At 40.4% G+C, this 17,758-nt stretch overlaps 1 protein-coding gene across 5 annotated transcripts in view; it reads right to left on the bottom strand.

Moving 5' to 3' along the window:
- TMEM241 (transmembrane protein 241) overlaps positions 1-14,790 on the bottom strand; it is a 55,094-nt gene extending 40,304 nt beyond the window's left edge. The window contains exons 1-6 of one of the 5 annotated variants that reach the window (XM_068190845.1): positions 14,599-14,790; positions 11,109-11,155; positions 9,296-9,373; positions 4,898-4,979; positions 1,649-1,726; positions 249-274 (exon numbers count right to left, since the gene is read on the bottom strand). In XM_068190845.1, coding sequence (XP_068046946.1) covers positions 249-274; positions 1,649-1,726; positions 4,898-4,979; positions 9,296-9,373; positions 11,109-11,155; positions 14,599-14,670 — 383 coding nt within the window. In that variant the 5' untranslated portion in view covers positions 14,671-14,790. The remainder of the gene's footprint in view (positions 1-248; positions 275-1,648; positions 1,727-4,897; positions 4,980-9,295; positions 9,374-11,108; positions 11,156-14,598) is intronic. The other 4 variants (XM_068190820.1, XM_068190811.1, XM_068190836.1 and 1 more) reach the window with 4 other exon arrangements.
- Positions 14,791-17,758: the final 2,968 nt, after the last annotated feature.

Raw genomic sequence — 17,758 nt, 5'->3', positions numbered from 1 at the left:
AGCATCGTTATAGGCTGTTTTATCATTAATTTCATTTTTGTAAGGGGAAAAAACATATCAAAATATTCAAGCAGTTGCTAAAAAAAATTTAAAATATTTAATTACTCCTATGTTGCAATTCAGGCTCACTGACCACAGGAATGCGCCTTACATTCTTCATTGTTTTGGTGTGCCATTATCTGAAGCAAATACAGAAGCTGGAGCCAAAACAAGTCTGAATTTGAATCTGAGTAGTTTTAAAAGCTTACCTACAGACTTTCAGATGTGAAGTCTGCTGTAAAAAAGAAAGTATGATTAAAACATTAAAATTTAATTATAAAAATGGTAAAATAGTGTTTTCTCCTTCCAAAAACTGGAAAGTGATGACAGCTGATCTTACTGCACCATACACATAAAAACTGCAATGAGCAGCATTCAAAATTTGAGCACTGCTTAGAAAATTTAATTTGATAAAGAAGAATCAGGATTGTAGATCAGCCTACTTCATCTTGATTTTTATTTTCAGATTACTTACCAGCAAGTAAACCTAAAACCAGACATGAACTTTATATCTGCTCCTCAAACTTGACTTGAATTGTACGAAAATTGTGTAACATGTATTCAAATACTGAGTTTTCCTAATTGGGTACTACCTCATACTAACCAATCTTGATCTAAACTCATGAAATTTTCCCAATTCTTTGATGTGAAGTTATTCCTGAGGAGCTTTCTGTTAGGCCTGTGTTTGCATTATCCTTATCTGTAGTGCTTTTGTTTTTAAAGAGAGGAGTCATAAGCTTGTGACATAGAAGGAAAATGTGAAACACTTTGACAGGGACACTAATCAGAGGGCAATGACACAGGGACATGCCATGGTACACACTGCTATGTCCCTTAGGCATAACCTTAGTGATCTCTTTTGTTTGTTAGATGAAGTAAACACTCATTTATCTGTCTTCTATACAGAAAACTGTTATAATGAATGGAAGATGCCTTTCACAGCAAGCCAGAGGCCACTGTAGAAACAACTTTGTGATGAATGATTTCCCAGTGTTAGCTCACACAACAACACTGTAGTCAGTTAGGAAAACATTTCAAAAAAAGCCTAAAAAGAAGGCTTCCCAGTGCAGTTTGTAAGGAAAAAAACCCCTCCAGTTCTTACAAAAGGGTACAAGAGTTTTTCTCCTGACTTTCATAGGGGCAGAATCTCAAATATTCAAAACAAATTCAAAAATGCACCATTCCTCCTGCATTTTATGTGGAGATGTGACCTATCTGTAATCATACAATACACAAGATATTATACTGATTAGATCTAAGAGCATAGTCCTCATTCCTCTCAGCTCAAACAATGAGATTTATATGTGGGGCATGAGAGAGAGGGAATAATAATTTTCAGAAGCAAAAACTAAGCAAGGCCAAGCCAGTCTTAAAAATGCAGATCAGGCTGGTGATATGTATTTGCAGTATTTCATCCAACAAGGGGAAAGGAAACATCAGTATAGATACTTGTCAACAGCAAAAAGCTCTCTCAGGGTCTCATTAATTAATTGCTATTACAGCAAGTCTAGAAAAATACATGGCACTAATGCCTGTATTAAGAGAAAATAGGTATCTTGTTCTGGGGCGGTTCTATCACAGGAGTTACCTTGACTAATAGATCAATTACCTCTTTCTGCACAAACTTCTGGAACCCGCAGGTTATGACTTCTGCTGCATTGTGCACGGTGAGGAACACTGGGATTGGCTGCCATGGGGAGAGAACAAAAATGCTCAAATCAACCCAGAGCAGTCACACACATAGGCATTCCTCCTAGAAACAGCTGTCCCACATGTCTGTGGTTTGGTGTTTTGTTTTTGAAGTTGTAAACCCATGCCACATCACCTAAAAGAGACTTAACCCATTCCAATCACTAGCACATGGGCACAGGCATCTTTAAATTCAGACCCTCCTGCACACCTGCTTGCTGTGTCTCCCACTGCTGAGTGCTCAGTCAGTTTGTTTGTACCCAGCTGCCCCAGTGAGATTTGCTCCAGGTTTTGGCCTCTAGTTTTCCCTCTCTGATCCAGGATCTTCAGCCTTCACAGCAAACAGCTCTCATTTGTTATCCCATCTCTGTCTGCTGGTACTAAGAATACAGTGTGACTCCTAGCAACAGATTTGCAGGCAAGACAATTTTAGGTGATTGCTTTCAGTTACTGCTAGGAAGAGCTGCCCAAAATTAGGATAGAAATGCAATAGTTCTTACACAAATGATGCTGAAATTATACCCACTGAGGTATCTGGACACCATCCCAACATGAAATCATTAAGAAACAAACCCCAGTGATAACAATAATGAATCAAACACCCATTGCCCTGGGCAAACCCAACCAGAATTAGTGGTTCATAATACTTCCTCCAAATCAGATCCATGGTCTCTCAGACAGCTGAAACAGAAGCAATTCTCTGCACTGATTAAGATAATCTAAAGACTAAGCCATTTTAGGAAGCAGTATTTCCCTACTCGTGTATGGTATTTAAATCACAGTAGCAGAGAATGGATTAATTTCTGAGTGATGTCCAAACTTTTAAGTACCAGGTGATAGAAGCAGCAAATATCTCTCCAATGGGACTTTGTATATTTTCTGTAATTTTCTTTTCTTTACATGTTAAAGAAAAGAAGCCAGATAAGCATTGCTCATTAAACATTTTAAGTCCTAATGACAACTGGGGTGGGTCCATAGCCACAACAGTTGCACCAAAATATGAATGGAAATCACACAAACACAACTGGCATGAAGTTGTTGGACCCAACTTCACCAGTACTGAAAACCAATCTCTGTTGCTGGATAACTGAGAACATAAACCCAGAAGTATTAAACATGAAAGTACTCTGAGCTTGACACAGTAATAGGAAATACAAGAAATACCCATAAACAAGGAAAGTTGACAGCAGAATTTAAATTCTTCCCTTTGTGAAAGCCAATTTGTTGGGTTTTTCTTTCCTCCCTTCTGCTTTTGGCTCTTCTAAACGTGTTTTGGAGCCAACAATGGCTCCAGTTTGCCTAGCCCACTTAACCTTTTCCATATGTCTATTGCCTTTGATGCAACTATTTCTTAAATTTGTGAGTGGGCTTAATGCTTATGAAAAGAAAGGCAGGGTGAATACACTCTGAACAAATCTCCTGTCATGGCTCTGCATACTTTTTTTAATCATCACAGTCCAGAGCTAAGCAGTCCTCCTCCAGTTCTAGTCCTAAATCCTTGGTCTGGAGAGATTGCCAGCACCTCTAGGAAGAGGCACAACAGAGATTAAAGTTGTAGCTTTGCCAGTATACAGGAGTGTTTGAAAGTGGGTCTCCTTGGATTTGATAATAAAAGTACACATAATTTCTGCTTTAGGAATAAACCCACTTAATTAAAATATGCTGTTGAGATGAGCCAATTCAGCTATGAGTTTGGAAGAGTCCACTTTCATTTTCACTGACATGAAATTGTTGTAGACAAAGTTATTGTAAGTAAAGCTTCTACATAGGACTGAATTTAGTTCCACTACAAGGCAGCACATAATAATTATAGCCTAAGACTGCTTTTCATTTTGTCTTGCCTTGTAAAATGGCCACAGAATTAGATCTCTAAATCCCCATTCACGTACAACAAAAGCCATTAAGAAATGTGAGATGCACCTTAAGAAAAGTTTGGGATACAAATCAAAATCCTTCACAGCCCTTCTGCCTCTCCAGTACAGCTCACTCATGAATGACCAGAGCAGGAGCAGAAGGTAAATAGAGTAACTTTCAGGATGACCAGGAAGTAAGAAGAAATAACAGAGAGGATGTGATTCTTAGCTCTTCCACCACCCATGTGAGTAAGCAGAAAAAATGCTGCTGCCAAGGCTTCCAGACAAGGCTTTCCTTATGGGACTTTGCTTACCTTACACCAAAGAAGACCAGTGGAACTTCCTTTGACAAGGAAGCAAGAGGAAGTAAATGCAATCACACTGAGAGAGAACTGATCTGGGAGCATGGCGCTTCTGAGCACATGCCTGTGGTTTCCCAAGATTATTTGTGACCAAGATAAGGACCCCAACCTTGCTTACAAGGACAGAGACCTCGTGTTCTTTTTTGCTCTCTCTACTGGGATTTTCATGGGATCACTACAATCAGAATCTGGTAAAAAAAAGTCCCTTTTGATCCTCCTTAAGACTGAGGAGGTGACAGGGGCAAGCTGGCTTTGGAGTTACATTAAGATGCATTGACAGAATGCAGAAGGGAACTAGTGCAGGATTTGAGCTTGCAGACTGAATAACAGCAGCAATATTGTTATTTTAAAAAACTTAATGCCACCAATTAATTTTACTTCTTTTAGGGAAGACTATATAATGTAAGCATAAAGCATTCAAGTTTCATGGAAGGAGATTTGGCATTCTGTAAACATTTGGTAAATTACTGTGATACAAATGAATCGTAAATGGAGTAATCTAACCCTTCCCATAATCTCTTTTCAACTTTCTATTTATTTTTCAAATCCTGCAAAGAATCAAAACCTTCTCATTGAAATGGTCTTCATCAGTTTCCTGGAAGGATTTCTCACAGATCCCACAACCCCATTCCTCCTTTTGCAAAGTTACAGCTACTGATTTCTTCATCTTCTTCCCTACCTGTTTAAGTCAGACCACTGAGGATCTGTTCAGCAAAACACTAAGTACTCTGTAGAGGTGCTGAGTGCTTCAGACTGTCACAGAGATGCTTTTTGATACTTTGTAGGATTGCACCGCTGCATTAGCTCCACCAACAATGGATCTATTATTTAAAGTCTTTCTCCCTCCTTCTCCCTCAATCCAGGAACAGCATTAAACAACAGGTATGAAGGGAATGGTCTTTGTTTACAAAGTAGAGGTAATAAAGAGCTGGCTTCTACAGGTTCATTTCTTACCAATCTAGACAGTGCCCTGGAGCCAGCATAAATAATACCCACAAAAAGTACTGATGCAGGAAGCCATGACAGGATTTCAGACCTGTGAAAACAATTAAAATCCCATTATTTCACCACATTCTGTTTACATACAGAAAGCAACAGTTGCTTGCAAGGAATGTAATAATAGGTATTTATTACATTAATTTCAAACATGTGCGTGTTAAAGTCAGAATCAGATTGCTCAGTATTCTTCCCATTTACTTAGGAGTCCAAATTAGAAATAATTCATTTTGTCTAATCCAAGAGAGGAAATAACTCCAGATACATTTTCTTTGTTTTACTCTTTCCCTGGCTCCTCTCCCTCCAAAAACATGTTGGGTTTTTTTTTCTCCCTTAGAAATTACTCCCACTGGTATTAAAGGAGAGACATTTCAACTGATTTCCTTGATGTTCTGTGAAAGGAACGAAACCTGACAAATGAAGGCATAAAGTGGCTCACTTGCACAGACAGCACACATTTTCACTATGTACAAATACACTGGGCCACCCACACATTCATTTCTCAGCCAGATTTACAAAGAGATTCTTCCTAAAGATCAGATTGTCTCTGTGGGAGCCTATCTCTAGAGATTTCCTAATCATATTCCTTTGACTAAGCCAAACTCCTAGAGGCAGTTTGACAGCTAATGGAGGAATGAAGTCATCAGATTGATCTGATTAATTTTTTTTTTAGCCATGGTTACTGTAGTAGGATCAGGTTTCAGTTCTGAGAAGGGGCTTCAGAACTTGCACTTCTTCTATTTTTGATCTCGTTACTTAAGGGAAAAAAAGGATCAGGTAGGTGGTAAATTTCAGAGAGAATAATGTAAGATTTTTGACAAGGGAAGAAAGGACTAGCCGTGAGGCAAAGGCTCAATCAAGGGCTTCCAGGACTGAGGACATGGCTGCCCCACTCACTCTTCCCAACCTTTGAATTAAAGTGGAGAAAACGTTAATGGGCAGTGCTGGTTCTCAAAACAAAACCAAACTGCTTGTAGCTCTTTAGTTTGCATTACACTTCCAATTAACATGTAAGACTTGAAATGTAATTGTAGATACTGGTACACCAGCACACTTCATGGAACTCAAGAAAACAGACCACTAAACACTGAAATCAGAACAGTACGAATAAAGATAAAACACGCACAAAGATTCATGTAATCACAGACAAGGGAAAAACCATAAATACCACATTTCCTCCGTTATATATATATAATTTTCCAAGATAACAAAAACCCAAGGTCACAAAAATCATGTTTAGATCCTTTAACTGGCATAAATATTTGCACTGGGTTTTCTTGACTAGTCACCATAAATTTTTATAAAAACACAGTTCCTTTTGAGGTTATGGACTTCAACTGGAATCTCGTCAAGTCCAAGATCTAATACTGTCATACCTCATTACCAATGAATTCACATCAGACACCAACAAAAATACCCCAGCACTATTGGAATAGCAACAAATTGAAGTAAGGGGGAGGGAAGAAAAGGAAGTGACTCTGGGAAGATAAAAGGAACACAGGATAAAAACCAAATTTTCATTTAGAACATTAAAATATCACTCTTTCATGTTCCCCACCACTAAATTGTAGGAATCCCAAATATGTCTTCATCTCCAATGTAATTCTGTGAAGTGCAACGGAAAAGGACTTCAGATGCTTTTTCCATGATGTAAGGGTAGAATTTTATGCTGCCAAGTGGGAATTTCAGGACTGAAAAAGAATGCACGGATGTTTGATGCAATGTGTCAGCATCAACAATCTGTCTTGTATGTAAACCAATTAGCAGCTTCTCCTGTTGGCAATACACTCATGTACAGGCAAAGTAGGAAGAGAACTGATGAGTTTGTGGTAGCTGTAGGGCTAAATCCAAATCCCATGATAAGCAATGGGTAGGTTCCCCCAAACAACACTTAAAGAAAGGCTCTGAGCTGCTGCTTAGCTATGGGTGAAATGCAGCACTACAAGAAATGCCAATCATAACACATCAGACTTATGAGCCTACAACAGCTAGGCAGAAGCTGGGCAGCAGACTGGAAGCATTATGCAGATGCTATGTGTTGCTCTGTGCTCCACAGAGGCCTTGTTTTGGACAAAAGCTTTGCAGACAGTCAAGATTTGCTGTTTAGAAGCAATGACAGAGAGTTCCTTACAGTATGTCCTAGGGGGAAGCAGAGGCAAAGCAGGTTATCCACAAAACCTGAGTGAGATTACTCTAAACAATACATTTTTATTTGGTCTTTATAGTGAGGTTAGTATTCTGGAATTTAGACAAAGGGCAATGATCTCTATGTAATAACTTAATTCTGCTGAGACACTCTGGGATAACCTGAACTGGCTCAGAAAGTATATCAGATCAGTTCATGTGAAAGAAAAATCGAGACTTTGTGGACAAAAACAAACAAATGGATGCAGTTTATTATTTGAAGCACGACGAGACTGAAGACTGGCTATGGTATTCCTAAGTATCCTACACATAGACAAAACCCTCCCCTCTAACCAACAGATAGATTCAGAGACAGATGTTTTGTAAGGGGGGATGGAAATGTCCATATCCCAGTAGTAGCATTAAAATCACCTTTGCACATTATATATGTTTATTTGTTTGTTTGCTGGTGAGTTGTTTGATTGTTAGTGCTTTGGAGGTTTAGAAGGTTTCCATGTTGGGGTTTTCAGGCTGTTTTTTTTTTGTTTTGGCTTTGATTTTTTTTTTTTTAAATACAGGAAATGAGTGTTACAAATCCACCTCTGCAAAGCAATAAAGCATGTGCCTAATCTCTGTGAAGAAAGGCTTAAACTCATGCTTAAATAGCTGGATGAATTATAGCCAAAGTATGTAAATTAATTCTGCTTGTTCCATTCAGTCTATTCTAGAACAGGTATTCTGTATTAACCAAGCTAACAAAGAGGTCTCTCAAGAGGTATTTCAACTCCTTTCCCTACAGTGTGCTGACATCTAGTGGCCTCAAGTCTCCAGGGTCAAAATATGAACTAATTTTTCATCCAAGCCTTTCTTAGATAAAAACAACCTCTTCAACATCAGCGAGTGATTCTTGTCCTCTATTTTCTTTAAGGTCTTCCCAGGTTTTGAAAAGACAAAAGTACCTTTTTCCATGCTGGGAAAAAAAGATTCAGCTTCTTCAATTTCATTATTTGAAGCAGAAGTAATCCTTAGTGTACAAAAGCTGAACAATAAAAGGACATTACTGATGGCTGTATTCTTCTAGACTGTTCTGTGATGACAAAATATGCATAAACAATATAAATTTGATATTTTTATATATATATATATGTATATATGTATCAGTAACTGCCAGCAAAGCAAGGTTTGGACCCTAATCCTGTCTCTGCCAAAGTCATTGACAGCTTTTATGACACCCTCAGTTTATTGCAGCTATAAAATAGGAAACTGAATTCTGTTTTCATTTATGACCTCACTTATATTTCTATGGTGATGTAATCACTTGTATGGACATGAAAACAGACCACAGCCTGGTTTTTATGACATACTCACAGGATTTCATTCCAAGTGAGGAGATTCAATTTTTCAAGCCAGCCGTTTGAATCTCAAACAGAAAGTTCATCAGTCACTTGCTAATACAGAATCACTGAGAAAAAGTTACATTAGAAGGGGTCTGGCAGTCATTTAGTTTAAACTCTCCCAGCTTCAGAGTCAAGTCACATTACTCAGGTCATTGGCCAGGAAGGTTTTTAGTTTCTCCTGAGATGAAGATCCAATGATTGCTGTGGGCATACATCTTCTAAATGATACCATTTTGCACAATGAAAAAGATGCTGCATTCCACATTGCAGAATGGATCCACCTGAGCAGAGTACAACATGACAACTCTTCTGAATTGTGCTGGCACACTCAGCTCAAGCAGATGATCTTGTTTACAAAGCACCATTTAATTTGGAGTTTTATTGTTAATATCAGTTAGGAAAAGGCAAATGATCCCCATTTATAAGACACAGCTCTCAGAAAAAGACAAATCACATTTGCAGACTACATAGCCCTGAGGATTTTGAGGAAGATTGTGTCAATGCTCTTAACTAACATTACCAAGCTTATTCTTACAATACTAAGAAACAATCCAGGGAAGAGATATGGACAGATGTTTGGATAAGACATCCTTATTGTTTTCACTTTGGGCTTTTTGGTTGTCTTACCAAGGTTAAATTGAATCTACTTGTGTCATTGAACACCCATTTAACTAAAATGTGAGTTCTCTTCTACATCTGTGAAGCAGAACACCCACACCCACACCCCCACACACATCAAGCCCTATTTTAGCCAGTTAATAACATCCATGACCAACTTAACTATGTTGTAATCCAGGAGATAAGTGTTTAGCAGATACCAAAAAACCTGCAGTACCTTGAACACAAGTTTATCTCCACCCAGCCCAGCTTCCAGGAGATGTGAAGCAGAAGTCCACCCACCAATGTTTGCCACCTGAAATAGAATGACACTAGGAAATTATATGTGAGGCCTAGGGAGTATGTGCAGATAACTTAGAATAAGTAGCAAGTAATGAACACTGACTTCTTTTATACTTTAAAATAAGTTATCAGCTTTCTTCTTCCTTAAGCTAGTGGTTTTCAGAGAGGTGTTCCATGTTTCTTGGGTGAAAATCCTTGAATATCTAGCACAGTTCAGACAGAGATATTGTATTATAATGTTAAATGATATTAATATTCACAACAGGTATAGAAGTGGGTTTATTTATTGCTCCCATTCATTGCAATGCATTTAAGCAATTTTTTTAAATCTTTCTCACGCATACAAAAATAAACAAATATTCACTCTATGCAGTACTAGTGCATAGTGGTAAATATTCAATGCTACTACCACAGCTCACTTCACCTTTTTTTGGATGAAAAGCATATGAGAGCTTAAAAGCCAGGTTTCCCTGACATTTGCTTCAGGTTTGACTATGCTCTATCCAAACCAGTGGTGAAATCCCATCAACTTTATTGTGAAAATTTTCCTCTTGTCTCAGGTGTTAAGGACACAAGTTTGTGACGGTTTCAGATGCTTAGGACTATGCAGTATGGTCTTAGATTATACAGAGAACAAAACCAAGGACAATGAAGAGTAACAGCATGAACTGAGAATTACATTCTTTTCCTCTTTGCCCATCTGTCACAGGTCTAAATGAAAGTGCATCTGAGCCACTAAAAAAATTTCAGGGAAAGGTCACTTTTAAAAGCCAAAACTTAAGGAAAAAATACTAAGATGCTGAAATGCATTGCAAAATAATAGGAAAAGGAAATAACTGTGGTGACACAGATGCCATAAGGCAGTTGCTTGCCATTGAAATACACTTTTCTGTTGATTTACCATGTCTATTTTACATAAATTACTCAAAATCCTCTCCCCACATGATAAAAGCCTTGTGCAAGAAACAGTCCCTGTGTATGTGCCAAAACTGAAGAAAGCATTCACTGCATATCTAATTGAGCTGAATACATTCATAGTAAGTGGAGAATCCCAAGGCAATTATTCCTAGAGTTGATTGTAGTCCTGGGACTGCAAGTCAGGCAAAAATGTAAGCCATGCTAAGCAGCAGAAAAGGAAGTAACGATACCCAGTGTCTGCAGTTTTTAACACCATCTCAAAAAAGGGGGAAGACTTGGCTCTAAGAGGCCAGATTTTCACTAAATGTCTCATCAACAGCATTGATGGAATATATGGACATTTATCAAAACATTAACTTTCTCATTACGGTCATTAAGATATGATAGTGACTCGTGATGCAGACTTACAACCAAGGCTAAGCATGAAAAGAAGGAACATTTGCTACGGCATATCCCCAAAAGCCTAAAGATGGGTTTAAGTTTGGTTTTCTCTAGCACAGCAAAAGAATGCATCATAAATACACATTTTCCACATTTTCCTCTCTTCCAAAGAAGAGAAGTTGTACTGTAATTGCTAGTTTTCTATGCTGAAGCTTAGGATTTTAAGGAAAATGAGAAATTATGGACTCTATATATCTCAATTACATCACCTCCATGATGTTTAAAAATTAACCAAGACACATTAATGAATATTTTATTAAGGCTTCATGAAGCATGTTCTCTAGACAGCAAAAGCCAGTAAGGACAAGAAGTAGTAAAGTTAGCTTCAGCAAGGAACAGCAAGATGTAAAAGTAATTTTTCAAACCACAATTCTTAAAACCATACTTACCCTTGAAAAAGGGTAGGGTAGGTAAATTGCAGGACAGACAGGACATACTGGAAAACAAACAGCAAATTAATGGACATCAAACACCTATAGTTCATAATATTAACAAACAATCACAAGCAACAAAACAAACACAAAAAGTTCTCATTTTGCTTTATTTTAGTAGAAAAGACAAAAAAACAAGTTTAGCAATTTCACTTGTTGTGGTGTATTTCCTCCCCCTTCCCTCATCGGGCTGCACTATGATCTCTGAAATGCTTGACAGGCCTCAATCTCGATGAACACCATCTGGGCTAAGCTCCACTTGAGCTCATCAGAAACACCGTTGGCTCTCAGGAACTTAATGCTGTCCAGTGAGCTCCTGTTTTTTAACAAACAGCCTTGGAGATTAATTTTTCTTGCCTGTATAAGAACCCAAGTGGAACAACATTTTTGTTATTGAACTTTCAAACAAAGTTACCAACCTGCATTGAGGCCAGGAAGGAAAATCACTTCGTCTAAACCCAACTCTTTTGTGACCCTATAAACATCAGTCTTGAGTGAGACCCTTTAAGCTCTTCTGGACCACAGCAGGATGCAACCAGCAACCTCTCTCTGAGTGGGACATCTCTCAGAGCCAGTTAGTTTGCTACTCTTGGAAGATCTCTGAAGGACAATGATGGATCCTGGGCTGATACCATCCACTCCTCAAGATTCAACCTTTTTCGCGTGAAGAAGATGCAAGAATATCCAAAGTAAGTACTTCACTGAATTTGAGGGGAATTTTCCCTGGGTATAACTTGTACATGTCCCTTTAGGTCTGAGTGTGTGTGAATGTGGATATGCCGTAGCAAATTCGTTTTGAATATTGCTCTCTTGGATTCTTAAGTACATTAAGTTTGTAAGTAAGATAGTGAGTCACTGTTATGCCTATATTAAATTCTATATGAATCTTTTGTTAAATTGTTTAAATTAAGCTTTTGATTAAGAGCTGCTATGTTTAAGTGCTGTTATAACCTTTAAACTAAACCATTCATCAAATCTGGGGTTAAGTTTGGCAAGTGGGTCCACTATGAATGCTGGGACTCAGTGTGTCTTATTCCCTTTACTATTCCTACTTCCATGCAGATAATTTTTGGTTGATTGATTTTTAGATCGATTGATTTTAGTTTGATTTTTAGTCTGCTTTAACCATCTAATAATGATGTCATAGATGTAATGATGTAGTAATGCAATAATGATGCAATGATGTCATAATGTAGTATTGATGGCAGTGGAGTGAACCTCACCAACAAACTTTATTGTGATTTCACTTTAATATTAAATCTGCTTTTGCCCATCCCTTTTCTGGTGATTCTCCAAGTGACCTAAACCACTCACTTACAGCACTTCCCATGCCAGAGCTGCTGGATGCTGCCTCAGTCACTGCGGAAAGTAACAAGTGCTAAAGTACACGAGGCATGGAGTGGACACACTCAGCAATGGAGAAGGCTGTCATCTGAATCGCACTTTCACTTTCTGAACACAGTCCATACACCACGGTGAATGGAAAAGGATTAACAGGAGCAAAAAGTCATAAGCACCAGTCAGTTAAAATCACATCATACCAAACAGTCAATCTTTGACAGAACCAAGACCAATAATCTAAACATAATTGTCTCCTTATGGCTAATGTATCTTACAGACTTAACACTCTGCTTACACACTGTTTTGTGTAGAATATTAAGCAGCCCATAAAGCCCATCCGAGATGTAAGACATGGAGGTAAAAAGCAAAATCTGTGTCATTGCTTTAGCCTGCTTTGTCTGGGCCTGTATGTATGGATGCTAGTGTCTCTTCAGACTAAATATGTACATATGCAAATGTGATGCACAAATACATGCTTTCCGTGTCTAACAACTTCTCATGATGAAGTATATAAATACCACTACTGCAAAGGAGAAGAATGATTGAAGCTTCCTTAGAGGAAATGAAAGGTACCTGCTGTTCCTTCCAGGAGCCAGCAGAAGCTGTCAAGGGCAAAAGGAGAAGCTGGAAGCTTTCAGCAGAGAGCAAACTGTGCTGAGCACCTTGCAAGGTCAGTTTTCAGGTTTGTGGGGTGTCACTAAAAAGCTGGCATAAGTATACAGAGACAAGGCATGTTGATTCACAACAGATCCTTTTACACATACACCTGTCAGAACTGCCATGTGCATTTTACATCAGGATGATCTACCTACACGTCTGTACCCCTGCTTGCATTCGCACACCACCTTCAACAACTGAAAGGTCTATACTCTGGTTATTTTTAACTTTATTACACTAAAACCTACATGCAGGTTTGAAAATGGAGGCCCTATGTCAATGTCCCTATGACCTCCTCTCAAGCACAGTTAAGCCATGTTGCAACCTGGCAGCCCTTTTAGCCCCCTTCTATTAAACTAATCACTGCTCCCAGCAGTCTGTCAAATCAAGTGCATTATCTCTCCCTACAACTTTGCTTCACGTCTGGACTTCAGTCTACTTCTGGGCATCCTTAATGGCAAATGTATCTTGGAACAGAAACCACTGGCCTATGCCCAGAAAAGATTTCATTTTCACCTCTGAGATGCTGCTTTTCTCTAATCCTCCCTCAAAATATTCGTACCCTGATTGCTTCACCAATATTTTTTTCTTTCAAAAATCTGCACCAGAAATACAGACACACTCTCTGACAAATAGGATAGCACAGAACAGTTAATCTATCTCCTCCTCCCAGAGTGAAAAAACTGCTTTCAAACTTATGCTTAAATTATACAATTTTATTCACAATGCAGCCATCTTCAGTCTACTTCTTATGCTTAGACACTTCAGCAACACTAATACAAAATTGTTACACAGTGGAAAACAAACTTCTTGTCCTTAATTCGCTGGTTAATTAAGTTGTCAATGGAAGTTAATATTTGTTTCACTTCTGAAATAATACTTTGAATATTTCACATTTTTCCCTCGGATAGTTGATATCATTGTTCCAGTTAACAGATCTTCTTTTGGGAATGAATGCAGTTGCCAGACACCCGATAATGAACTATATACAGCATCAGCGATGCTTTCAGTGCAGCAGAACTGGCTCTGTAACACTTCATTCATTGGAATGATACGATGCCAACCTCCTTGCTCTCCTAAACAAGACTATAACGGAACTTATCTGACGTGGGAGAGTAAAGCTGTCACACACTGAGCAAAACGAAACCGGTACCCTATCCGCAGTTTCGGGAGCACACTGGGATGGGCGGCGGGCTCGAGTGCCACGGACTTTTTCACTCGTGGGGTAGTCCCGTCCGGGAAGGGCTGGTCCTCCGGCTCTCCCTGAGCAGGGCAGGGAAAGCACGGGGCACCGTCTCTCCTCCTTCTCCTCCTCCTCCCGCTCCTGGATCCCTGCACTTCCCTCGCCCCCCGCTCCCGCAGCCGCGGACCTGAGCAGCCAGCGCCCCCGCACCTCCCTGCGCCCCGCCCGGCCCGGCCGAGACCGGGGCGGCCCCGCGCCCACGCTCACCTTGTTGGTGAAGCTGGAGGCCAGGTAGAAGAGGCAGAAGGCGAGCCCGCCCGCCGGCCTCTTCAAATACATCAGGCAGCGCGGGCGCGGAGCGCGGCGCGGCGGGCGGCGGCCATCGGCCGGGGCAGGGACACGTCGCCTCAGCGGGCGCCGCCTCTGCCGGGCCGCTGCTGCCGCCCGGCGGCCGTGCCGGGCTCAGGGCGGCCGTGCCGGGCCCAGGGCGGCCGTGCCGGGCTCAGGGCGGCCGTGCCGGGCTCAGGGCGGCCGTGCCGGAGCGGCCGGCAGCGCCGCAGCCCGGGCACAGCCGCGGCCCAGGCGGCAGCGGCCAAACCGTGACGGGCCGGGGAGGGAGGACATTGTCCCCTCTCCTCTGCCCTTGTGAGACCCCACCTGGAGCGCTGCGTCCAGCTCCGTGGCACTCGGCACGGGGAAGACCCGTAGGAGCAAGTCCAGAGGAGGGACGCAAAGATCGTCGGAGGGCTGGAGCACCGCTCCTGAGGAGGCAGGCTGAGAGAGTTCGGGATGTTCAGCCCGGAGAAGAGAACGCTCTGGAGGGACCTTACACCAGCCTTTTCGTACCTAAAGGGAACCTGCAAGAGAGCTGCAAAGGGACTTTTCACATGGGCATGTAGTGGTAGGGGGAATAGCTTTAAACTGAAAGAGGGCGGATTTAGATTAGATGTAAGGAAGGTAATTTTTTACGGTGAGGGTGGTGAGATGCTGGAACTGGTGGTGGATACACCATCCCTAGAAGTGGTCAAAGCCAGACTGGACGGGACTCAGAGCAACCTGATCTAGCTGAAGACGTTTAGCAGGATGCCCTGCCCTGGAATGTGGTCAAGCAGCTTGGTCAATGCCCTATTCACAAGGCTATCAGTCCAGTGGTGGAGCGAGAGAAGGCATCAAGCTGGTTTTGGTGTTGAATTATGACAACACCAGTCTGACACATCAACCCAAATTAACATCCTGACAGTGAGGTAAAGATTTGGCAGACAAGCTGCTTAGCTGACCTGGAGATACATGACTGCTAGTCAGTCACTGCACACTATAAAAGTCCAGTCCGTTTCCATATGGTTAGGTTCGTCCAACATATCCCTTCTTGGAGTGTGTATGAGGATTCCTCCTTTGGGTGGGGACACCCCTCAAAAGTGAGTGAGTGAAAAAGATTTTGCCCATGGTCATTGACATGGGTGAATGACATCCATCTCTGCTTTAATAACTATTTATTTTTTGCTGGTTTTAATAGAATTGCGTTAATATAGTTGCTTTGATAGAGTGCACTGTACCATCCTATTCTAGTAGTTTTATCTTCTATAGTGTGTAGTAAATAATTCTGAGTAAGATCTCTTTGTGTAATAATTTACCATAATGAATCATTCATTTTTATATAAATAGATCTGGTTTGCCATAATTTATCCTACAGAACAAAGCTGTACAAAGGTTCAATCACACCTCTATAATTTCTTAAACTTAAATCATCAGCAGTCTGAGGCTAAATTGGATCCAGCTGCACCTTGGCTCCTCTCTGAGAAGGAATTTCGAAAGCAAGGGGGTCCTTTCTGCACCTCATGGCTCAATGGGAGAGCTTCTCTAATAAATTTTGTCTGAAGCCCCCACTCACACTCATGACAAGAAGCCCCTGCTTATTGCAGGGGGGGTGGACTAGATGGCTAAATTTAATGGCCCCTTCCAACTAACTATTCTATGATTCTATGATTCACTGGTGACGTGTGAACCATAAATATCCCAGGCAGGTCAGAAGCAGTGAAAGACACACCCTGTCAGGTCATGGTTACTGAGTGATCTTTTATTATGGCCAAGGTAAGCCTTGTTTTTCCCAGTCCTGGTATTAGCAAGGCCCTATCTTTGCAGTTCTTACCTTGACTTTGCTTAGGTAACACAAAGTACAGGGGTGCCTCTCTGTACACGTACACCCTCTTTTTAGAGGACAGAGCAAAGCAGCATAAATAAGGAATTATTTATGAGCATGGCTTAAACTAGGGAGGGAGGGAGGCGCTAAGTGGTCAAATCCAGGCCATAAAATGAGCCTAACCTGCTGCATTTAGCCTCAAAAGACAAGGTCAACAGAGTGCAACAGCTGAACAGCTGACCAAGACAAATCCAAGTATTTTGGTGCATCAGATGTGATCATATCTGGTTTGTAAGGCAGTGGTCCAACACAGACATTGATTTCCAGTGCTGAAATGTTTGGTTCATCCAGATTCACGGAGATCACTGATGAGCCACTGTAATGGATGTGTTAGAGATAGCAGGGAAATCAGAGATACAGCATTTCCACTGTGCAGAGCACCTCTTTATGTACAAATGTGAAATGTGTATATGGCAAACAAAGGCACACTTTGCATTGTGCCACAAATTCAGCCTGTAAAGCTTTAAAAAAGAGTAAGTTTATGGATATCTACAAAGACTAATGTAAGTATGCAGTAAGACTACTTTTGACTTTTTATTGCAGTGGGGTATCACTTTCATGCAAAATATTACAGTGATATCTCTGAGCTTTTTGCAGTATTTCTTAGTAGAAGTGGGACATATATCATAATCATCTTGGGCAATGATATATTTTCTTACAGCCAAATACAGAAGCAGGTATGAATTCTTGTACGCCACTTACAGCGAGGGATTAAGAATGAAGAGGTAAATTTCTGTAAATTTCTTAACACAATTCAGTTCAAAGCTTGATCCATTCATATGAGAGGTCATGGGATCGAGGCCTAATCAGGAAATATTTAAGAGACTAAAATAGAAAACTTATTTTTGAAAACTAAAAACTTAATAACAAGGCATAGAATATTTAGTTACTGTTCGTGTCTCTCTGAATCAAAACCTACCAAAACCCATTTTCTTTATCAGTGCTTGTACAGCTGTAGAAGCAAGAATAATGATTTTTCCCAGGACAGCAGGACATTGCTTTGGTATCCTGTTCACATATAAAACTGTTAATTTTAGACAAAGAAGATAGAAGGGAGCATGACAGTAATCTTCATACCCCAAAAGGGTATTTTTTTCCCAAAGGGAAAAGGGAAAGAATTTCTTTCCCAAAGGGAAAGAAATAATCTCTTTTCACCAGGGTTAAGTGCAGAGAAGGTAAGAAACATGGTGGTACTGCAGCACCAGACAAAGCCACTCTTGCCAGCATTTG

Source organism: Anomalospiza imberbis, chromosome 1, assembly GCF_031753505.1.
Source record: "Anomalospiza imberbis isolate Cuckoo-Finch-1a 21T00152 chromosome 1, ASM3175350v1, whole genome shotgun sequence".
NCBI classification, from domain to species: domain Eukaryota; kingdom Metazoa; phylum Chordata; class Aves; order Passeriformes; family Viduidae; genus Anomalospiza; species Anomalospiza imberbis.
The sequence above is the reverse complement of the archived record's forward strand: the minus strand, read 5'-3'. Positions and strand labels throughout refer to the sequence as shown.